This window comes from Palaemon carinicauda, chromosome 1 (assembly GCF_036898095.1).
Source record: "Palaemon carinicauda isolate YSFRI2023 chromosome 1, ASM3689809v2, whole genome shotgun sequence".
Classification (NCBI taxonomy): Eukaryota; Metazoa; Arthropoda; class Malacostraca; order Decapoda; family Palaemonidae; genus Palaemon; species Palaemon carinicauda.
In genome coordinates, this window is record NC_090725.1 from 288,181,216 (window position 1) to 288,207,422 (window position 26,207).

The window sequence follows — 26,207 nt, forward strand, 5'->3', positions numbered from 1 at the left end:
GCCTTTGTCCTGCAGTACACTAGTAACGTCTGATGCTGATGATTATATGTATGTATGTATGTATGTATGTATGTATGTATGTATATATGTATATATATATATATATATATATATATATATATATATAATTATATATTTATATATATATATAAATATATACAGAAATATATATATACATACATACATACATACATTCACACACACATATATATATATATATATATATATATATATATATATATAACACGGTATATGAAACACAACAGGTTCAATTTCCAATGATGTTACAACACATAAGCAAATGTTGATACTGTATAAAAATGTGCAGCCAATTTTGCGCTCTCTTGATCAAGAAAGTGAACCTATCGATAATTAATAATACATGAAAACCTGTTGTCAAAATTGAAGAAAAGACAAATCCTTTGCTGTTATGTTGTCAATTGTATTAATAAACTCTGTATATTTATTAGCGTGCGAGCCAACATGTAAATTTTTGAGTACAAAATGCCAAGACGTGGTCTGATTTCAAGTTGATCTAATTATATGAAAACAATTAAAACTAGAAGGGTAACCAGTAGAACGCAGACCTAACCCACGTCAGCTTATTTCTTGACCTTCTGCTCGACCTTGGCCTTTGACCCTAGCATGTATTAATTGGCGTGGATTTTCATACACTCAAATATGAACCAAGTTTGTAAGTCTCTGTGACAACGATGTCCAAACTCATCGCTGATTACGTCAATTGGACATTTTGCTTGACTGTGACCTTGACTTATGACCTATGACCTTGACCTTCCAAAATTTAATAGTTTCTAGCCTTTTACATGAGTTAATCCCTGCAAGTTTCATTACTCCACGATTAGAATCGTGGCCAGGAAGCTGTTCACAAGGAAACACGCACACACAAACAAACGCTCCAACAGGGGGGAAAATATAATCTCCATCCAACTTCGTTGACGTAGGTAATAGAAACATGTCAACAGCCACCATCATTGTTGTTTACAATGCAGTTTTTCTTTAAATAACCGCAACAATAACAGATACGATATTTGCAGAACTCGTATAAGAAAATGTAAAATCATAGTCAAGTCAAGTAAATAAATCGGTCTTGGCAGTCAAGAACGGGTTTGGGGGTAAGAGTAAGCGATGTCAAATCTCAATGATATTGTCTCCTCATTAAACTAAATGTCAATCACTTTGGGATTTATATTAACTGCTTTACTAGACACTTCCTCTTAACCCAAGTGCCTCACTCTCTCTTGCCTCCTTCATTCACGCATTTACGTTTCAAAATTCGATTTTATTTATTCATAAATCCCTCATTGTTTTTGTGCAGTTATAAGTGAAAAATTAAGACAAAATGATAAACTAAATCAAATTAAATTATTAAACGTTATTTATATTCTCTTGTTAATCGTTGTTTCCAAATACTTGTATAATAATGGCTACTTTCCTCGTGGTAAGGGTAGAAGAGACTCTTTAGCTATGGTAAGCGGCTCTTCTAGAAGGACACTCCAAAATCAAACCATTGTTCTCTAGTCTTGGGTAGTGCCATAACCTCTATACCATGGTCTTCCACTCTTTTGGATTAGTGCTCTCTTGCTTATGGGTACAATCGGGCACACTATTCTATCTAATTTCTCTTCCTCTTGTTCTGTTAAAGTTTTTATAGTTTTTATAGGAAATTATTTTAATGTTACTGTTCTTAAAATGTTTCAATTTTCCTTGTTTCCTTTCCTCACTGGGCTATTTTCCCTGTTAGGGACACTGGGCTTGTAGCATGATGCTTTTCCAGCTAGGGTTGTGGCTTGGGAAGTGGTAATAATAATAATAATAATAATAATAATAATAACAATAATAATAATAATAATAATAACGGGGCATAAGCACGTCAACCTCCGTAAAATAAGGTTGACTGGTACAGTTGGCTTCATTAATTCCGGTACACTTCATAGGAAGTTAAGAAAACGTCAGCGTACCGGAATTAATGAAGCCAACTGTACGTCGCTTACTGTCCAAAATTTACTGTAGCATTCGATACAAAAGCTGACAATTAAATAAAAACCTCACATACATTTCTTTTTAATTGAAGTACTCTGACACAGAAAAAAAAATCTCCATTCGTGCTAAAAGTAAGACATTAAAAAATACCGTTTATGAATTAAAATTCTTAATTCCAGGGTCCCAGTATTTCTTAAATGTCAACAGCTTTTAATATAGACTCTCTTACCCTTTTATCAAAATGAATATATTGCTGATTTTTCGGAAAAATTAAACATTTTGTAGAGAGAGAGAGAGAGAGAGAGAGAGAGAGAGAGAGAGAGAGAGAGAGAGAGAGAGAGAGAGAGAGAGAGAGAGATTAGTTGGACATTCAGGAAGCCAAGACGAAAAGGTCGGATTATCCAGGATAATTGAATAGCATACTGACCTAAATTGACTTGGTTTTGTTTAACAGACATCTAATTTCATTATTATTATTATTATTATTATTATTATTATTATTATTATTATTATTATCATTATTATTTTTATCATGATTATTATTATTATTATCATTATTATTATTATTATCATTAATATCACCATCATCATTATTATTATTGTTATTATTAATAGCTAAGCTACAACCCTATTTGAAAAGCAAGATGCTATAAGTCAAAGGGCCCCATGAGGGAAAAATAGCCCAATGAGGAAAGGAAATAAGGAAATAAATAAACTAAATGAGAAGTAATGAATAATGAATATGAAACATCCTAAGATCGATATCAATGTTAATTTAAAATAGAGACTTGTGTCAGTCAGTTCAACATAAAAATAATCACAGCAAGTTTAAACTTCCGAAGTTCCACCGATTCAACTGCACGATTAGGAAGATCGTGCATTACTTACAAGTATAAATGGTTTAACTTTCATCAAAGAAAAAGTTCATAAGGCTTTCTTTTTTTATTTCATAATGGACTTTCATTCTAAAATCATTTGATTAGTGAACATAAGTGTTAAACTCTACGGAGTACACTCGCCTTAAACCAACCACACGCTAAAAACTATAAAGTTAAATCATAAGATTAATTTCATGTTAATGAAGACCACAAATTACTCAAATTTCTTCCATTGAAAAGCACACGTAGTTAATCAAAATTCTATTATATTATAAAAGAAACAGGTCTGTCTATTTTTCCCACTCCCTCCCATCCATGACCAAACCTTGCCATTTTCTCTCCGCTATAGTTTTCAATTTACATAAATTTTTGTATTTTATTCCATTCATTGTAAATTCAAATAAATATATATATATATATATATATATATATATATATATATATATATATATATATATATATACATACATACATATATATACATATATACATACATACATATACATACATATATACATAAATCTATATATAATATATATATATACATATATATATATAATTTATATATATATATATATATATATATATATATATATATATATATATATATATATACAGTATACCAAACGACTACATATCCACTTCAAACCCTTACGAGTAGATATTCACAAATTCCAATGATAACGCAACTTCTAGAATCACGTGCTTCATACATATCTAATCTTCATTATCGTGTGAGCACAGTCACGCGCACACGATAAGATTTACTCAAGCATTTAATATGTACAAAGGGGTGTACTGCCTCAATACTTTAATATCTCAGTCTACTATAATATGTATTACTGGATTCATTCAGTTCGTGGAAATTACGACGTACTCGGTTTCACTAAATTCTTAGCACAAAAATCAACTATTGTGAATATACAGTGCATGAAATTGTATAGATCAACCGTATACAATTAAAAGGTAAATTTGAGATTACTTATAAAATGTAAATATTGAATAAGAGTATCGAGCTAAAAATAGGGAAGAATGATCAAGAACTGCTAATAAACAATACATGAAAATTCATACATTAACCATATACAATTCAAAGGTAAATTTGAAATTTTGTATAAAAATGTAAGTAAATATTGAATAAGAATATCGAACTAAAAATAGGGAAGAATGAAGATTCAGAAATCCCAACGTCCTCAAAACCCCTTCCCCCCACAGCCCTCAATAATCTATGCTGGCGCGCGCGCACACAACTATTATCGATTTGAGAACTATTCAAGACAGATCGCACTTGAACCATCTCTCTCTCTCTCTCTCTCTCTCTCTCTCTCTCTCTCTCTCTCTCTCTCTCTCTCTCTCTCTCTCTCTCTCTCTCTCTCTCTCTTAAAGATTAGCTACTAACAGATGCCTACGTCCCCAATATCCTGGGTCGTATAAACTTCCCATTGAATATGTTAGAAGTTTCCCTGATCTAAGTTGGTGCAGGGGGTGCCCTAAGAGTACTGCGACTAATCAAAAGACTCGTGAACTTGCTTCAAATCAAGTCATATTGCTTGTAATGCTATGGTTATTACCATTCAGCATCATTAAGACCTCTCACTGGGTTGTTCGAAGTATTCCTTTTAAACAGGTAAACATAATAAACACAAACATAGGTCGAAGAAGTTAGGTAGATACCGGGTGAAATCCCAAATGGAATAATAAAATAAGAAAAACTAATGTTACCTACAGTAGGCCACCTTAGCTAATTTAAACGATAGTACCTTTTTCTTACGGGTATATTTCTTGTACGGTCCTGATAAACCATGATTTCTTTTAAAACCAAAACTCCTTCAATTTCTTATTCTTCTTGACTGTCTCATCATCATGAATTTACTTCACAGCTGCTGTAGAAATATTTAAAATATCTTTAAATAATTTGTTGAATTACAAAAGATAAAGAAATCTCGACGGGCCTCATAATTATCTATTAATGCTCCATTCTATTCAATGCTATCATTCATTAGTAGTAAGCAAAATCTTTGCTATTTCAAAACAGCTGTTGCAACAGCATTGTATAACGGTAATGACTAGATGCCAAATGTAAATACTATGATACGTAGAAACGACCATCAAACACCGACATCACAGAGTGCAATTCAACTTAAAGGTAATCATCGCATTATATCTTAATTCATATATTCGTAAGCCATAATTGATAACAGAAATTCAACAGCACAATGATAATAAAAGATAACGGGGCGATAGTAAGAATGGCAAGGTTTAGTAAAGATGATAAGGAAAAGATTTTTATCAATCTGAAGGGGAGTTAAATATCAATAAACATCAAGACAAAACCAAACAAAAAAAATCAAAAGGAACATAATTCCTGAAATATAGTTTACCTTAATTTGAGATGTGTCTTTGAAAATTTTGATCGGCAAAAATATTTTTGGAAAAACTATCACAAATCAACTTTTCATAGAAAGAAAAAAAACCCAACTGTAGATTGTACAACAAACTGTACAACTGCTCCATAATAAACATATTTGAGAGAAAATACTCTACCCACAAATCCTAATGAAAACTGAATTCTGAGTATCGTATTGACCTATGACCTTTGGAATTAGATGAAGGGTTAAATTCAACACGAAATCCGAATTCTCAGATGAGACACCTACAAATATCAGTTTCTAATATCACAACGGATATTAAAACATAATAAATGAATCCCATTGATTAAAAAATTACACAGACCTTGAAAAATAGGTCATATTAAAAAAATGGTTGCGTTGCAATGGGAAAAATCTTGCCTTTTTCCCAGCTCACGGTAGGAGATTCCATATAAATAGTTGCCGCAAAATGCACATTTAATCACTTTACAAGCACTTACGTTGGTTTCTCTAGATGCGTTTACCATTAACATCCTCCTAAAACAGAAGAAATATAATTTATTTCTTCTGTATCTCCCAGTGTGTGTCTAGAATTAAGTAGAAAATTCCTTGTGGTCATTTAATGATTTTCACACACCCCGAACACCAGCGAGAGATATAATATATTTCATGACATCCTACAGAAGCAATAGAAGAAGTTCCGTTTCATTGTGAAGAACTATGTTGACGTGAGAGCAACGTACGTAAAAAATAGAGATCCATTATACGAACAAAAATTCTTCAAAGGGAAGCTGAAGTATATATGTAAGCAAAACAAGGCGGCGTATAAAACAACCCTTTTTTAAGGCTAACATAAAACTACTGGTCCTCGAAACATCGAGACAGTTCCTTTGAAGTAACCAAAGAATAAAGTTTACACAAGCGTGTAAAAGTAATATATAATGAAAACTTCAACTCTTTAATTCCTTTGCTCGCATGCAAAAGGTGTGGAGACTTATTTTCATTCTAATTTATAATTTATTCTCAATTATGGTATATTCTTTGCAAGAATAAAAAGTGAGCACCTGAAAGTAATTAATTTTACACGAATAATTGATAAAGTCACAGATAAAAGGTAATACCATTAAATAGATTTTTCTCGGTTTCTCAGGAAGAGGTAAAATCCTAGCTTTCAAAAGAATCGGTAAAACTCTATGGAGAATCCACACCTGAGTTCACCAATGGGAGCAAGGACTTCATTTAATAAGGATTAGCGAAGCATCTAATATCACAATAAAAAGACTTAATACAGCTCGAAAAAATTCAAAAGAATGCTTAATAAAAGGATACGATTACAATGGAGACAAAGGGGGACAACACTTCATACGCACAGACTACGTGAATTATCAATAGAATTAGTCGTACCTAACCTCACCCAGCTCCCCTGAATAAAATAAAATTACCAATTCTACCGTTTCTAATGAGAAGACAATACCATATGCGTTGCAAAAAATGATTTCAATTTCTCGCTTCCTAATTAGGAGAAAACCATTATATGTCGTCAATAACCTTGACCATGCTTCGCTCTAAGCTACACTTTTCACTTTACAATAAGTGGAACTATTTTAAGTCATTTGAAAAAAAAAAAAAAAAAAAAAAAGGTCAAATGGAAAACTCGCGAATAAGCATTTCAAAGTATCAGCGTAATTGCAACTTGTTTTTTTTAGCTAGGGATTAATTTGCAGATTTTTCTGGAATTCATAACTGGGAAACATTTCTAACGACTGAAAGCTATTGATTGACTTTTGAATTATAGTAAATACAGTAATATATATATATATATATATATATATATATATATATGTGTGTGTGTGTGTGTGTATATATATATATATATATATATATATATATATATATATATATATATATATATATATATATATATATATATCCCGTTCTGAGTGAGGATATATAAACGTGGTGCAAGGGTTTGTGCATGGCCATGATCAGGGCCATCCAAACTATGTTGATTTGTTGTCAGCGATCGGTCAAAAATCTCCCACCATCATCAATACGCATTGGCCAGCGTGGTGATGAGAAATAGCCAAATTCCACTTATGAATAAAAATATGTCTGAGACCTTTATCATGCAATGGACTAGAAACTGCTGCATTTGTTTTCGTTGTATATATATAAATAAAGATATATATATATATATATATATATATATATACATATATATATATATATATATATATATATGTATATATATATATATATTATTAAAATAAGCCATATATTTTTGCTACATTAATGTCTGGATTCTCTTAACGACCTCGGTATTAAAGCCCCAGGCGAAATGACACAAAGACAAGAGCTTGTGACCGGCGGGGAATCGAACCCTGGTCCGGCAAACTTGTAGAGACAGTGACTAAACCACTTGGCCACGAAGAAAAAATATGGCTTATTTGAATATGAAAAACACGTCTAAATGTGCAAAAATTTATCATATATATATTATATATACATATATGTATATATATACATGTATGTATGTATATATATACATGTGTATATATATATATATATATATATATATATATATATATATTAATTGGACTCCATAAGTTAATGCAACACATATAAAGAATATATATTATAAAAACATAATGATTACATGATCCCTTATAACAGTAAATATGAAATGAACGTGAATAAAATATTAAGAAGTCATGGTTTAACAGACGAACAAAATCAATAATGGCAATAAACACCATTACTGTTTTCACCATATAAAACGAACAGATATTTTCAAACTAAAAGAGGTCATCAAATAATTGAACAATATTCCTCCAGGGAAAAGATTGAACGAGAGAAGGAAACTTAAGAGCAAAGTTTAATGCAAGTAAATAAAATACTTGAATAAGAAAATAAAAACGTGAATGAATAAACATCTGTTGACATATAGCTGAAGAGTAAATATTGCAATGTTTCCGTGGGGAGATTTCTGGGGAGGCAAGAGGGTATTATACACCAATTCATATTTATATTTGCACACCATTCGGAGAATAACAAGAGAGGGTAAATTTACACACACACACACACACATATATATATATATATATATATATATATATATATATATATATATATATATATATATATATATATATATATTTATATATACACACAGACACATAATGCCATACGTATGACTTCTCGGTCTCTCCCGTCCCTCAGGTAGTGGGGAAAGGGAATTGTCATACACTGGTGAATGAGGGTACCCCAAGAGGTACACTCACAAACCACAAACTGTCGTGTGATAGTTAGGGAAGGGGGGCTCGCGGTAAGGGTCGAATCTGCGCAAGCGCCTGTGCGTGCATATCTATCTAAACATTTAGCTGTCTTTATTGACAGGTCGCGTACACTACTGTGTGTATATATATATATATATATATATATATATATATATATATATATATATATATATATATATATATATATATTACTTGTGCTATTCCTCCAAGAATGAAACCAACCAGACACTCAACTCGAGAGAGAGAGAGAGAGAGAGAGAGAGAGAGAGAGAGAGAGAGAGAGAGAGAGAGAGAGAGAGAGAGAGAGAGAGAATTATAACGAAAGAAAGGGGTACATTTCGACTATAAATTGTATACCCAAAAAAAACCTCGGGGTTTCTATTATAGACTCACCAATGGATCCGCAACCTACAAATGCCTATAACTCTTCTATATTTCTACGTATTCTTTACACAACCAGGTGGCGCTGCAGAGATTCTTTACATTATGGTAACCTTAAGCCCAGCGAACATGATGAGGCACAGCCCATAGAAGATAAGGGAAAGATTCCCGATCTAAAAATATAGTCAGGAGACTTGATTTGTACGATTAATCTCTCTCTCTCTCTCTCTCTCTCTCTCTCTCTCTCTCTCTCTCTCTCTCTCTCTCTCTCTCCACGTTAGTACCGTAGCCACAGTCTTGGAATGTATAATTTGTTTACCCAAAACCAACAGTAATTTAAACAGAAATTTGGCTGGAGGAAATGTTGCTACCTGAAATGGTATAACTGAAATGAATAAGCGTGAAATTGTAACTACTCTTATCACAAGGGAGAGAGAGAGAGAGAGAGAGAGAGAGAGAGAGAGAGAGAGAGAGAGAGAGAGAGAGAGAGAGAGAGAGAGAGAGAGAGTCTACTATTATTCATGTACTTATTCAACGGTGATCTAGGGCACACCAAAATTTCAGAAAAAAAAACACAATTTGTGAAAATCTCTGCACAAACATCTTTATTATCAAGATATTAAAATTATTATATGCAATAAAGTAATTAACAATAAAACAGAATATTCAACGCAAACATTATTCAAAGACAATGAAAATGAAAACACACAGGTGTGGCGAACATCAATCAAACAATAGCCCTAAAAAAGGACAGAAAACTAAATACTTTGTTCTATTTTTCAAATAAACAAGTGACCATGACGGACAATTCTGTTCCCATTTAATCCCACTGTTTGAGACACGTTTTGCAGTAACTGTCTTTAAAAATATCTGTGAAGATGCGTTGATAATTCTCAGAATCTGGCACTCGTGAGTTCTTGGAACATATGTGTAAACTTTAAAACTGAGCCTTGTTGGTTTTGTTAGCAAATGGTATTCCAACACTTAAAATAAACATAATTAGATGAGGGGGGGGGGGAATTCAGTGCCCAACCCAGTTTAGCAACGTGTCTTATATAGAAATGTTCAATAGATGCATGACGAAACGTTCTAATATCTCTAAAATATAAAGATTTACAATCTATTATCTTTCTGTTGTGATATGTAATAGATCATCTTCAAATTCACCTACAGGATTTTCGAGGAGAATAAGGCAACTAAATCATACAGCTAGAAAGGAATGAGGAAAATATAAATGCACAGGCCGTTGTGTGCTTTCCCCCGATAATGATAAACAAAAAGTTATCAAATACAGCATCATCTGTACTGTAAAACATCGCAAATACACAAAGGGTAACCCAGAGGATTCTCAAACTAAATTTTACCAAGTGAAACTGAAACAGCGAGTTGAAAGTAAATACATATTTATCATCAAGTTATTTTGAAGTACCATTAGAGAATATAAGATCAAAGGCTACTATGATAATCTATGTAATGATCTTATACTTGACATTATGTAAGGCTTCATATGTGTAGTTATGCAAGAATCTCATAGTTGAAGCTCAGAGGAATTTTTTCATTTGAAACTCCGGGAGATTTTGTTGATTCAATGAAATACCAAAAGATTTGAGGGTATACGATACACTGCATGCAACATTTGACTCATTGTTGGTTGTGCATGAAATTTATACAACAGACACGTAGGGCATTTACTGTATAAAAAAACACGAGTTTCAAATGTAATCTGCTAAAGCTTTTTTTTTTCTTTTTTTAAACTTAGCATGCAGTGCTACAAGACAAATTAATCATTCCCTATTATTGAATGTAATGTTTTAACCCTACAAAATACTTTCATAGGGGTCGTTAAGGCAATGTACAGGTTGTTTAAAGATTAGGATTCTCAGCTATATTATGAATAAAAAAACGCAATTGTCATTACATTTATCATGATTTACAGGCATAAAGAGCATGAATTCTAATGGACCAGTCCAAAAAGCTGAAATTCTAATGTTTGAAATATATGGAAAACAGAAAAAAACTAGAGGGGCACTCAGTTGAACGCAGACCTCCACCGCGGCAGCTTATTTCTCAAACTTGACCCTGACCTTTGACCTTAACATGTATTAACTGGCGTGGATTTTCATAAACTCAAACAAGAAGTTTGAATTCTCTGTGACAACAATGTCCAAACTTACGTCTGATTACGTGAATTGTACATTTTGTTTGACCGTGACATTGAACTTTGACCTATGATCTTGACCTTCCAAACATTAATTTTTTCAAGCTTTTACATAAAAATCAATCCCTGCAAGTTTCATTACTCTACGATTAAAATTGTGGCCAGGAAGCTGTTCACACACACAAACACACAAACAGGTGGTAAAACATAACCTCCTCCTAACTTCGTTGGCGAAGGAAACAATGTAGAATATGAATTCTAAGCAAAACAAATATGAATTCTGATCATAGGAAGACCGGGCTGTAATTGCTACGATTTAGCCTAAGGTTTGGAAAAAAACTGACTATTGGAGCTCCCAAAAAAAAAAAAAAAAAAAAAAAAAAAGAGGAGATAAATGGGAGTCAACCAAAAAGGTCAGATTCAACCGGCACAGATTTTCATTAGTCTGCCTATCAAGTCTTTACACTAGAATTAAGATGCCCTGAGGCCAGAAAGGTACCCCTCCCCTCCTGGCTCCAGAGCTTACAGAGTGTTCCTTGACCACTTCACAGATTCCTTTGATGAATACTTCAGACCTAAAGGAAAGTATAATCTTTATTATTCCGTCATCCAGAAGTTCCAAGAAAAGGGTAAGCCCACGAGGAAGGGTCACATCAGATGAGAAGAAACTGTTGGACTGAGGTGGTCCAACCTCAACAACCCCCTACCCCGTCTCAGCTTGACTATATTTAGATTTGCTCAGGACCCACTTAAGAGGGTCCTGGATTTGCTCTTCCCTTTCCAGTCATATTTCCGTTTTATTCTTTAGTTTAAGTTTTTTTTATTTCATCATATAATTAGCTACGGCCTTTTAGAAATCTTATGTTTTCGTTTTGATAAATCATCCGTTAATGGTGTAACATTTCATGTTCAATTAGTTATGAAGTTCTTCTAATGAAATTACTATTAAGATTATTGAAGCCTATTCCTTCGTTGTCTGAAATTTTAAAGTTAAAACGTAATTTAAGATCGTACTAAGTACAAATTCCCTTTCCCTTGAATAAATATTAATCGTCGTCAACTTGGTAAAACCATCCAGGTCAGAAACTCTCTCAGTGTTCTCAAATGATAATCAGTCGGATTCCATTATATCTACGCTCATTTTCAACAAATGGTTAAAGTAGGTGACAGACTTGGGAGATATTAATATAATGAGATATGTAACAAGAGACAAAACTTCAGAGCAATGTAATTATGTGCTGTTTTAATTAAAACAGAAGTGAACATCTGGCCGAATTCGGTTTGGCTGTATAGTCTAGGTCTAGGACAAGGTCTATAAATGAGTCTTTGTCTAGGCTTTCCTGGCCGAATTTGGTTTGGCTGTATGGTTTACGACAAGGTCTAAAGATAAAGTCTTGGTCTAGGCTTTCCTGTCCGAATTTGGTTTGGCTGTACGTCCAATCACAGCGATGGATCCAATCTTAACGAGGTTCTCAAGAGAGCTGCATCTTGTTAGGCAGCCCATAATATTCGATGTTGGTAACTTCCACACTTGAATACCCTCATCAACAGAGGAGAGCCGACGTCGGCTCACGTCGCCTTCGTAGCAACTCTATTATTAGACAACTTTGCGGGCAAGGTCTCGATACACCTTGTTTGCGGGGATGATCTGCAACTATTTTAAAAAAATCTCGCAAACAAAAAAAGGACAAAAGGAGAAAACAACGATACCAACCGAGTGTGGACTCGGGCACACTATTCTATCTAATTTCTCTTCCTCTTTTGGTAAAGTTTATGTAGTTTATATAGAAGATATCTATTTTAATGTTGTTACTCTTCTTAAAATATTTTATTTTTCCTTTTTTCCTTTCCTTACTGGGCTATTTTCCCAGTTGGAGCCCCTGGGCTTATAGCATCCTGCTTTTCCAACTAGGGTTGTAGTTTGGGAAGTAGTAATAATAATAATAATAATAATAATAATAAAGGGGTCAAGTAAAATAGAAGAGAATAATAATAATAAAAAAAGGCCTTGCTTCCAGTACCAATCTTTAGTTTCTTCGGCGACAGATTTTTCCAAAAGAAAAGGGTCGCCAACGTCCTTTTAGGTCTTGATAGAGAAAAACATTTTCTTTCTTCCAATCTTTCACATATTTTTCGATATATCCCTTGGGCTTACCCCCGACCTGATATTGCGCTCGAAATAGCAGCAGAATATGTGAAGAAGAGAATTCGTTTCTTTCTCAATATACCTTAGTTCATGACTTACGGTTTTCTGAATTCTTATCGATCTCACATTATCTAATCACAGAATCTCATTCACTCCATTTATATGCGGCCATAAATCATCATTTTTATGCTGCTCAAATTAACCTCTATCACTGAATGAGAAATGTATAATGTGGAATAGTAATTTCACATTATCTGGTTCCATCCTTCCCACCTTCATCTGATCTCATAATCCTCCTCATTTCCAGAGTGAAAAATAAACATTGAACTAAAAATAGAAGCTCTCGACCACCGAGAAGCCAATTATATGGAAAGTCTTGAAAATTTTTGAAATGAACACATGGGGTTGTGGTGGCCTATGTGGTAATGTGTCTGACTAGTGAACGCCGGACTGGGGGTTCGAGTCTCGCTCAAACTCACTAGTTTCTTTGGTCGTTGCCATCCCACAATCCTTGGGAGCTATGGATGGGGGGGGGGGGGTGTGAGGGAGCCTATAGGTCTATCTGCTGAGTCATTAGCAGCTATTGCCTGGCCCTCCTTGGTCCTAGCTTGGGAGGGGAGGTGACTTGGGCGCTGATCATAGTACATATGGTCAGTCTCTAGGGCATTGTCCTACTTGATGGGCAATGTCACTGTCCCTTGCCTCTGCCATTCATGAGCGCCCTTTAAACCTTTAAACCTGTCCTCGGTATTTTCCCAGATTTTCCGCTTCTCCGTCTAACATAAAAACCCCCAATAAAAGGGTTAATTAATATCAATAAACAAGAATTCCTCATAAGACGCTTCTTGTGGAGATTTTTCGAGGAATATTTTCAAAACATCTCACAATCATGACACAGGTGAAAACCTTTCCAATAGTGGATGCCTCGTGAGATGCTCTGCATGGAAAGTATGTACAAACCGGTCTTCACTTCCATTTCTTCCGACGACGAAGTAACTCACGTAAGTTGAAGATTTTTGTATTGTTATAGCAACATTACGCAACAGATCTATATAACAAGAGTCTTTTTTGTCTTCTGCATTCAACAGTGATTCTTCTTTGTATGCTATTGTTCATAGTAAAAAACGAGGGTTAAGAAAACCCCGGATTGAAGGGCTCGGTCTATCTTTTGATATATCTTTGACAGAGATTTGTTATGGATTTTGTTAAAGTTCATGTTTTGCTTTTACTACTATGATTAATAATAATAATAAAAATAATAACAACAACAACGGGATGATTACTGCTTAAAAATAAACCTATTTCAATAAAGGAAACTTTATTCCATTTGAATAAAAACAGCGATGAAATGAAAGGAAAACGATGAAATAAATGACGGTCAATATTACTACCAAGAAATAAAAATGTAAACGTAAATATTAAAAATTACCGGTTACTATTAATAAAAATACATTTGTGTCTGTAATAATAAAACTTTTAAATAATAATATTAATTTTAATAATATGACTGATGAATTTTCTTTATATTATTTGACTCTGCAATCTTATGGGTCATTGTCTCGTTAGTATTTGATGGTTGAAACGATTTATATCAATATCATCCTCATCTCCTCCTACGCCTATTGATGCAAAGGGTTTCAATAGGAAAAAAACAAACAAAAATTGAATACTAAACTCCAAATAAACGCGAAATCAATATCGTATATACTCTACACAAACTTTCACAACTTAGATTTTTAGAATATTAATATCACATATCATTTAAACAAACTTTCACAACTTAAATTCTTAGAAAATTAAAATCATATATACTTTACACAAACTTTCACAACTTAAATTTTTAGAATATTAATATCACATATCCTTTAAACAAACTTTCACAACTTGAATTCTTAGAAAATTAATATCATATATACTTTACACAAACTTTCACAGCTTAAATTCTTAGAACATTAATATCACATATCCTTTAACCAAACTTTCACAACTTAAATTCTTAGAAAATTAATATCATATATACTTTACACAAACTTTCACAACTTATATTTTTAGAATATTAATATCAAATATCCTTTAAACAAACTTTCACAACTTAAATTCTTAGAAAATTAATATCATATATCCTTTACACAAACTTTCACAACTTAAATTTTTAGAATAATATCACATATCCTTTAAACAAACTTTCACAACTTAAATTCTTAGAAAATTAATATCATATATCCTTTACACAAACTTTCACAACTTAAATTTTTAGAATAATATCACATATCCTTTAACCAAACTTTCACAACTTAAATTCTTAGAAAATTAATATCATATATACTTTACACAAACTTTCACAACTTAAATTCTTAGAGCATTAATATCACATATCCTTTAAACAATCTTTCACAACTTAAATTCTTAGAAAATTAATATCATATATCCTTTACACAAACTTTCACAGCTTAAATTCTTAGAAAATTAATATCATATATACTTCACACAAACTTTCACAACTTAAATTCTTAGAAAATTAATATCATATATCCTTTACACAAACTTTCACAACTTAAATTCTTAGAAAATTAATATCATATATACTTTACACAAACTTTCACAACTTAAATTCTTAGAAAATTAAACAGCAATAAAGTAAACCTTTAAAGGTTTTGATATTGTATTTGATTTGGATCCTACATCATTAAAATTATAAGAAAATCATCTTTATCACTTATTTCACAACTACTTCCGTTTACCATCATAATACAGTTTCGGTTGGGAAGGAGAAAACAGAATAAGAGGAAAAAACAGAATAAGCAGTAATAAAAGCATTGGAAATGTGAACGAAGTAGCGTCAGTGCTGTGATACATAGCATGTCCTGCTCATATTACACTATCCTGGGTCAACACCCTGAAGGTATGAGTTTCTCCTAATTAACCAACGTGCCTGATAGCATAGTACTGAAGCTGGAGAGTCAGCCACACCTACAGCCTAACACAGATCATACCTGCTTTTATGTACTGGCATCCTACTGACAAGTAGTTCCTAGCTTTATTTGAAAAATGTGTATGGAGATGCCTTATGATGTTATTTTTCTAATTTTAATATTATACTTATTTTTCTTTTATTTCTAAAAACAACTTCTATCTATTTATTGCTTATTTATGTCTTTCTGATTTTACTCTGATTTCTTTTTTCATTGCAATATTTATCTGTATTTTACTGTTATCAATTTTTTTTCTTAACTGTTCATTAGTGTTATACATGTTTAAAAGTTTAAGGGCCGCTCATGAATGGCAGAGGCAAGGGACAGTGACATTGCCCTATCAAGCAGGACAATACCCTAGAGACTGATCATACATACACATGATCAGCACCCAAGCTTCCTCTCCGCTTAAGCTAGGACCAAGGTAGGCTAAGCAATGGCTGCTGATGACTCAGCAGCCATCCTAAGCTCACAAGGATGGTGAGGTGGCAGAGACCAAAGGAACTAATGAGTTTGAGCGGGACTCGAACCCCAGTCTGGCAATACCACAACCATTATTAGCAGATGATATTAGCTTCTATGGACGTTTACTTATAAAGTTGGTGTCTTGCTAGGTATCAAGTAAACAAATAAGGATTAATGATAAGAAAAATAATGATAATAAAAACCTGGTCCAAGGAAGTTGTTCTTAAGTCATAAATGGAATTTAATCAACATTTCGAGGTTAAATAATACAGAAAGACAGCAACAATACGGTTTCAAGATCTAGAGATGACTCACGAAAGGCCACGATTGTGCATACAAATATAATCCTGGAAGAACAATATCGCTTAAAGAAAAAAAAGAAAAAAAAAGATGAGCTGTATAAAATAAAATAACTTTGCCCAATGCAACCCATTATTATTATTATTATTATTATTATTATTATTATTATTATTATTATTATTATTATTATTATTATTATTATTATTATTATTATTATCATCATTATTCTTATTATTCTTAAAGCTACAACCCTAGTTGGAAAAGCAAGATGCTATAAGCCCAAAGGCTCCAACATGGAAAATTAGTCCATTGAGGAAAAGATATAAGGAAATAAATAAACAATATAAGTAGTAATGAAAAATTTAAATAAAATATTTAAAAAACATTAACAACATTAAAACAGATATTTGATATATAAACTATAAAAAGACCTATGTCAGCCTGTTCTACATTCAAACTTTGCTGCGAGTTTCAACTTTTGAAGTTCTACTGATTCAACCACCCGATTAGGAAGATCATTCCACAACTTGGTCAAAGCTTGGAATAAAACTTGTAGAGTACTGTGTAGTATTGAGCCCAGAGACGTAATGAACGAAGCCAGTGGTTTCACACAAATCTTCATGATTATTTCTTTGATTCATTACTGGTGTCAGGATTAATAACGAAGTCATTATTTACTCTATAACTATTATTGATGACAGTCTAGCAATGAAGTCTTCATTATTTCTAAAAGTCAGGCCTTCACCATCATGAGGTTCAATACAAGACAGTATTCTAGAAGTTTTATTCCAGCTGTGACCAAGTTATGAAATGATCTTCCTAATCGGGTAGTTGAATCAGTGTTCGTAATTATAGGCATGCATTTAATTCTAATAGTCAGGCCTTCTCCATCATGAGGCTCATTACTACACACTCTAGAAGTTTTATTCCAGCTGTGGCCAAGTTGTGAAATGATCTTCCTAATCGGGTACTTGAATCAGTGGAACTTCATAAGTTCAAACTTGCAGCAAATGTTTTTATGTTGAACAGGCAAACATAAAGTCTTTATATAGTTTATATTTGAAATATCTGTTTTAATGTTGTTATTGTTTTTTAAAATATTTTATTTTAATTGTTCATTACTTCTTATATCGTTTATTTATTTCCTTATTTCTTTTCCTCACTGGGCTATTTTTCCCCGTTGGAGCCCTTGGGCTTACAGCATCTTGCTTTTCCAACAAGGGTTGTAGCTTGGCTAATAATAATAATAATAATAATAATAATAATAATAATAATAATAATAATAATAATGAAAAATATAAAACCATGTTTCGAAAAAGTGACAAAAAGAAAAAAAGTTCCTATGACAGCCACCCTTGAAAAGGTGAAGAGAGTATTAAGCTGAGTACTTTTGTCTATAGAATAGTAGGCTTTCATTTAAAACAGGCTGCCTCTTCTAGGTCACCACTTCTTATTTTACCGATTTATCTTTTACTTTTTTACTGTTTAAAACCAATTTCGAAAAATTAAACATCTCCATAACAGTTAATGCAAACTCTACTTTTCTCAAAAAAGAAAAAAAAAAGAAAAAAAAAATTATCGAAGGAAATATAACGGATATAACTTGGAATATTACCTCCCCACCCCACAGGAATTACATTAGATCCCTCCTAATTTACAGCTTACTAATTTCCATTCTAAATCCTTCAATTTCGTGATTATTTAATAAGTCAATTATTTGAAAGCATGAAATATGCTATTTTCGAAACCAAAAAACTGCATCTCTTAGACTAAAAAAAAGTAGACAAGCTAAAATTGACCAAATGGCCAAGGAAATATGAAACATGACACTTTTCATCCTAAGAAACATATTCCTGAGAAGAATAATCACCATATTGTAGGGAAGGACTCTGATAGGAGTACTTACCATGTGAAGAGGAGAAGCGTACTGTTCAGAAGCCGCCCTGGGCCTCATGTAGGAACATGCGGGGTGAATGATGGGCCCAGGGACATCTTCGTCATCGTCATCCATACAATCAAAGTTCAGGTTAAGGACACCTGGGTGCACTAAAGAATGATTTGCTGCATCACAGGCCGTACCAACAGAGCATGATCGGTACCTCCTCTGTGGCGATCCGCCTTCAAGAACTGTGCAGTCTGGTAATTGTGGAGCTAACCGATCTGGTTCTGGAGAGTTCCATGGTTGCTGTCGTTGGCTGGTAGTACAAGTAGTGCCTAGCTGCTCCCCAGAACTGCTGGGATGTAAGGAACAAGAGGGTGCTTTGGCAGCTGCAGCTGCAGCTGCTGCCGCTCTTCTGTCCTGGTTCTGGAACGCAGCTCTCCAGTCATCTGAAGAATAGAAGTAGAATACCCTGCCACCGACTAAAAAGGGCTTGGGAGGATCAGGAGGTAATGCAACGCTGGGTGTCTGGTGGCATGGCATAAGTTGCAAATTTTGACGACGAAGGGGCGGGCTGCACGAGCTTGCGCCCATGGAAGGCGTCATACTATGGCGACGTCTGTAGGGACTTGAGCAAACTTCATTGATAAGGGCAGATTTGTTCACCCAAAATCCTGCAGTTTCTTCTCGATCTATTGAGGAACTGCGCCTGGGTCTCTCTGCCTTGGTCAGTCCAGATCCATGCACTACAGCCTTTCCAACTGTACCACTGCTGCTGCCACCTCCTCCAGAAGCTGTACGGCCCCCACCTGGACTTCCCAAGAGAGATCTGGCAACATTCTTCAATGCTAAGGCATTGTGCTTCAAGAGACCGCGTGCTTCTGATACATGACAGTCCTGTCTAGAGGAGGAGGTGGTATCCGTCCCACTACCTTGAGAGCGAGGAGATCTAGAACCATCGTGTTGCCTCCTGGAGATCCTCAATCGGAGGAGTCGAACACCAGACTCGTGAAGTGATGCCTGGTCCAAAGAACGACTTCGGGGCTTTCTGGGGGCAACGCTGGCCATAGCAAGTTCCTTGTCACCGAAATGTTATGTTTCATCCTCACAGCTCATGGTCATAATTAAAATCAATTTTCTACCTTGACCTTTGACATAATCCCAATTTTCTACACATACTAGGTTCAATTTTCTTTGAGAGTCCTGTGCTGCAAACATAATTGACGTAGTAATACAGAAAAATTATCATTCATCACTCTTCCTCTTTCTAATATATATTCAACACCATTTAATTCTGATATAAAATAATAATTCTGTTAATTTATATCGTGATAATATGCTTTCCCATTTTCACGCCCAAATATAAGACTGCAAGGCTATAAAGGAAACAAATAAAACACATGCTGCCCAAAATGAAAGAAATCAATAATTTCTCGTCATTCTCTGCATCATCTATAATAATCCTAATTTTCAATATGGCTCCGAACTGAGAAACGATACAACGGTGGAGAGTACTTATCGAATATTGGCTTTGTTGAAGAGCAACCAAGCCTAATGTCATCAACTTTTCAAGAACCTCACTAAAAGTAAAATGCATCTATTTTTAGATCACTGCTACAAACTTCAAACTAAAAAAGGAGAGAAATAAAAGCGAAACTTTTGTTGAAAATATTTCGAAAATTATAGGAAGGATTTGATATTTAACCTTTTCTATAAAATATCTAAATCAGGTAAAAATTTTGAATGTGGATATAACCCTTCATCTAAATGCCCCCCAAATAATTACCATTTTGTAGAAAAAAAACTAAAAAATATCAATAGGTTAAGTTTAGGATAAAAATGATGCAATCAAAGAAATGAGATTTGCAGAGACCAAAGTAAAAAGCATCGTAAGTGACACAACCTAACATGCAAGACTACTCTTGCTAACGAGATTCAAAACTAATGGAAACAACTCAGCCATTTTAAATCAGCATTTGAATGTAGAAACGTTTTACCGGTGCAAGCTCAACATACTCAATAATACTCCACTTTGCTTTTCAAAACATGATTATGTTTACATGGAAATACATAAATAAAATTACACATATGCAGACATATACACACACACATAACTCAAATGTAACATGATTCTATCGGCTAGAAAAAAAAAAAAAAAGTTGCTTCGAAAGGAACTGACTATTTTCCATGACCTGTGTGCGAATTGTTTACGATAAAAGCCATACAGATTAATTGGGACAGCTTTGCTTTCTAATATTATCACCATAATAACTACCAAGAATAAAAACGAATACTAAACTAAATACAATACGCCTCAAAATATGAGAATTTCCTCTTGGGAAGGAGAGAAGGTTTTGAAGCATCTTTTTAAAGAAAGTTAATGGTAATATAATGAAGAGTTGAGGATAACCTTAGAGAAAAAGATTGACTGATATTCTACATCAGGAAGATCACTGTTCGATAAACGTCAAACTGACACAAAAACCCTGATGACAAAAGAAAGTTCATCAATTCACCCCCTACACCACCGAACACAATACCATCTTTAACCTTAACAGGAAATAAATGAAAAACGGATCTACACACAAACAGCATTCGATACAGATTTGATGAGCTGCAAAAAAAACACACCACATACACACACACACACACACACACACACACACACATATATATATATATATATATATATATATATATATATATATATATATGTAATACACACACACACACATATATATATATATATATATATATATATATATATATATATATATATATATATGTGTGTGTGTGCGCGCGCGCGCATCTCTTTATATATTAACATATCTACAGATGCACATAAATAAATAAATGAATAAATAAATATGTATATATATACACATATATATACACACATGTATATATATATATATATATATATATATATATATATATATATATATATATATATATAATCAATACGATAACCAGAACCCAATATCAAAGAACATAAAAATAAGCAGGCATTATCCCTACTTCAAAAGCTTCGTGAATGAAACGTGTACAATATAAAAGTTCCCCACACACACAAAAAAAAAAAATCCAACTATTATATCAAGGGGGTGGAGGGATGGTGACAATGAAATAGCAGCCACCCACCTCTCCCCCCCCCCCCCAACCCTTCCCTTACAAATGTAACTAACTAGGTCAGCTAGGCAAGGCAATCAAACCCACGGATTCCTTCTCTTCGTCAAAAAAGAGAGAGAGAGTTGGTCTTGCTTGCGATTAATACCCTGGGTCTTTTTTAAAGTCCTTGGATGAGTATCCTACGCTATGACCATTTCCCCCACATGTGGACACCTACCAAGTACTTAGGGCTTCGATCAAGAGGCTGAATTCTTCTCCACCCTTGAGGATCGATCCCAGGGTTCTGATCGACGAAGTAAACCTGGCTACTAGGCCACGGCATGTTGTGTGGGTGTGGTGTGTATTCATTTCTAGGTATCTAAATACCGACAGCCAGGTGTGTATGAGTGTGTGGGAGATTATTTTGAAGCTTTTCAACATACAAACCGTAAATGTCAGAGAGAGAGGGAGAGAGAGAGAGAGAGAGAGAGAGAGAGAGAGAGAGAGAGAGAGAGAGAGAGAGAGAGAGAGAGAGAGAATCATGGATATTTTGATTTCGATGTGAAAATTATTTAAACGAAGAAGCCATCTTGTTTCATGGAGTCAGAAACACAACGTCTGTTTTTTTTCCTACACTTTCTTTCTCTACCGCTGCTGCTACCAGCAACATCGACTAACTAGTTAATTACATAATTCGTTATTTAGGCCTTAGGGAAACTGGCAAACTAGATTTTAGCCACTCGTTCCATATCGTCCAATCCGAGAGAGAGAGAGAGAGAGAGAGAGAGAGAGAGAGAGAGAGAGAGAGAGATTTCATTAATCTTTTCACCCAAACATCCAAATGTTATATGTTATTTCAACTCCAGAAATACGATTGCACAACATAAAGGTAAGCATCCACTATGTATTTCCGAACAACTATTGACTTATGTATATATCAACTCCGTTGGTTATTCAATTATCTTTAGCTTCGCATTCTAATCTATAACAAACTCCCTTTTTCATATAGCGCAAAGACGATCTCTTCTTCATAAGTGTAATTGAATAGTTACAGGTAATTTTGACAGATAATATATCAAGTGTTGGAATGTTTTGAATAAGAACACTAGCATATAATATATTACTATCATTAACATCATACAGTTAAGTGATAGAATTATCTTCAACAAGGGTAATACGCATTATCTTCATTAAAATAAGTAATATGTTATTTCAATTTGTTCTTTATCTAATCTACAATAAATGATTGAACAAGTAATTTGATTCGATCAAACACGAATATCACCGTGATACCACAAGCGTCGAAAGCGATAAAATACAACTATCCTACCATCATCAATCACTTTTCTTTCAACTTTCGCTCTGTTAACAACACCACCAACAACTTTACTGTCCTCCATCAATTTTCGATCAACTATAACCATTATGGCATCTTTCACTTGCGCACCATCCATCAAACTTTCCAGAGATCCTTTCCTATCACCGATCAACTTCCTATCTACAATTGTTTCATATGGTCCATCAACTTGCTATTTACTATCAATTTCATACCACTCATCAACTAGCTATCACAATAACTTCATTGGATTTAAAATAACCTTCTATAGAACCAAATGAGAGAGATGAATATACTTAATTGAAATAAAAACACTAAATTAACTAACATTTCACAATGCATACGCAAGTGTACAGCAAAGGAGAAATAAGACGTAAAAATTAGTGCTACTCATTAGTGGATACTTCGATATGATACCCGGTTAATATAAAATAAATGAATAATATTATTAAATATGTTATTCAGAAGGATGCCGTCGACTTCTAGAAATGAAGAAAAAGACAAACAACGTAACTACTCGGAAGTAAAACGAAAACGTTCAGGCAATGGCAAATACAATTTCACCACTCGGCCCAAAAAGCAAGCAAGTTCCTTCAACAACAAATTAAACCCGGAAACCTTTTAAAACTGTTGAAGGAATTCTCATTACTCCACACTCCTATTTTGCAGCGACTTATTCTCGAGAAAAGTTTAAATACATTTCTGCCGATATATCAGCTTTGATATTTATTCCCTTGATATATTCTAATATATTTATTGGACATGTGAAAGTCTCATAAGACAGTCGAGGCATCGAATTTTCAAGCGACCTATTGTAATTAGCTAAAATGGAATGGAAAAAATTTTTCTTCTTTATTTTTTCTTTTGGAGGAAGGGTACTGATGTGGTATTGGCTGCGAGTTTAGAGATTTCTTTGCCTTTGGATATTCCTACATAGAGTATTTCCCGATTCTAAATTCTATTTTATAAATCATAAGGTAGTTTCAGGTTAAATACGTAAAAGAAACAGGCCAATATGAAAGGAGAATTCTTTTTTTTTTTTTTTTTTTTTTGCAGAAGCAGAATCACTGTCAGGTCGGAAAAAAATCAGGACGAATGTTGGCACAGACACTTGGGGAAATCCGTCTTAGTTTGCAGTTACCAGATTTCTGACCATCAAAGGCGGACGGACACGCTTACATCTGCCAGTCAAAGTCTCTCCAAAGGTCGACATGTCCAAGGTAGGATTTGATGCTTCGGCTGATGCTGCATTTTGCACCATTTTCTCCAGGTCTCTTCTTGTCCCTAGTGTCACCCACCTGCTTCTGTGGCCTAGATTTTCACATTTCCAAGCAATCATTTTACTTATTTAAGTGATTTATCTAATTGCTAATTCTATATACCTAATTACACTATTTTTTCGACTATTACTTTATTCTTTATTCTTTTCTCGTCCAGTTATCTATATCTTACTTAGACGAAGTGGCCTAATGATTTGATGTTGCGAATTGCTACTTCTATATACCTAGTTACACTATTTTTTCGATCTTTGCTTTATTCTTTCTTCTGTTCTCGTCCATATATCTTTATCTTACTTTGACGAAGTGGCCTAATAATTTTTTCTAAATATGCAATAATATCAAATAACAATAACTATAAAAACAACCCGGATTATTCTCTATTGCCGTCACCTGTCTTCTCTGTGTCTCATCCTATTGTTTTCTCCCTCTTCCTGAGAGAACGTCCTCATCAAATTTTTCTCCGTGAAGACATTGTCTTTTTACACACTATCAATTTCTAAAATATATTCTCCCCATTTTAGAATTCCTGCTAGGGGTACATCAAAATAGCTAAAGGAAGAGCAGTAAGGTGAAATAGGCGAGACTACAGAGAGAGAGAGAGAGAGAGAGAGAGAGAGAGAGAGAGAGAGAGAGAGAGAGAGAGAGAGAGAGAGAGAAATCTGGTCTGAAATAAGCAATAGTAAATAAAGTCCAATGTATGTATTCGATGAATTTCCAAGTACTCCATCAAAGAAAAAAACACGAGTAACGCTAAAAGGCAACCAAACGAATGCAAATGGACCTAGTTATTAATTAAGGTAGGCTTAAGCTGGCCTCTTAAGAGTTGCGGCTGAATTATGTACATACACCATTACCGGGTATTCCGTTCTGAAATCAATGATGATCAAATTCGTACAGTTGGCTTCACTAATTCCGGTACACTGACGTCTCCTTAGCTTCCCGTGAAGTATACCGGAATTCATGAAGCCAACTGTACCTTCTGTTCCCCTGAAGACTACTTTCACTGAAGGTACCCTTTTGCATGTTTTTTTTTTTTTTCTTTAAGTACAATCATTTCGAATTGAAACCAATACAATGTGACCACTAATATCATTGTAGGTAGTAGTTTGGCCAAGGCACCAGCCGTCCGTTGAGATACTACCGTAAGAGAGTTATGGGATCCTTTGACTGGCCAGACAGTACTACAGTGAATCCTTCTTTCTGGTTACGGTTCACTTTCCCTTTGCCTACACACGCACCGAATAGTCTGGCCTATTCTTTACAGATTCTCCTCTGTCCTCATGCACCTGACAACACTGGGATTATCAAACAATACCTCTTCGCCCAAAGGGTTAACTAATGCACTGGAATTGTTCAGTGGTTACTTTCCTCTTGGTAAGGGTAGAAGAGACTCTTTAGCTATGGTAAGCAGCTCTTCTAGGAGAAGGACACTCCAAAATCAAACCATTGTTCTCTAGTCTTGGGTAGTGCCATAGCCTCTGTACCATGGTCTTCCACTGTCTTGGGTTAGAGATCTCTTGCTTGAGGGTATACTCGGGCACACTATTCTATCTTATTTCTCTTCCTCTGGTTTTGTTAAAGTTTTTAAAGTTTATCTAAGAAATATTTATTTCAATGTTGTTACTGTTCGTAAGATAT

At 34.0% G+C, this 26,207-nt stretch overlaps 1 protein-coding gene across 1 annotated transcript in view; it reads right to left on the reverse strand.

The window, feature by feature from the left end:
* LOC137639573 (uncharacterized) overlaps positions 1 to 26,207 on the reverse strand; it is a 115,785-nt gene that overhangs the window by 33,847 nt on the left and 55,731 nt on the right. Inside the window, exon 2 of the mRNA XM_068371838.1 lies at positions 18,766 to 20,053. Coding sequence (XP_068227939.1) covers positions 18,766 to 19,913 — 1,148 coding nt within the window. The 5' untranslated portion in view covers positions 19,914 to 20,053. The remainder of the gene's footprint in view (positions 1 to 18,765; positions 20,054 to 26,207) is intronic.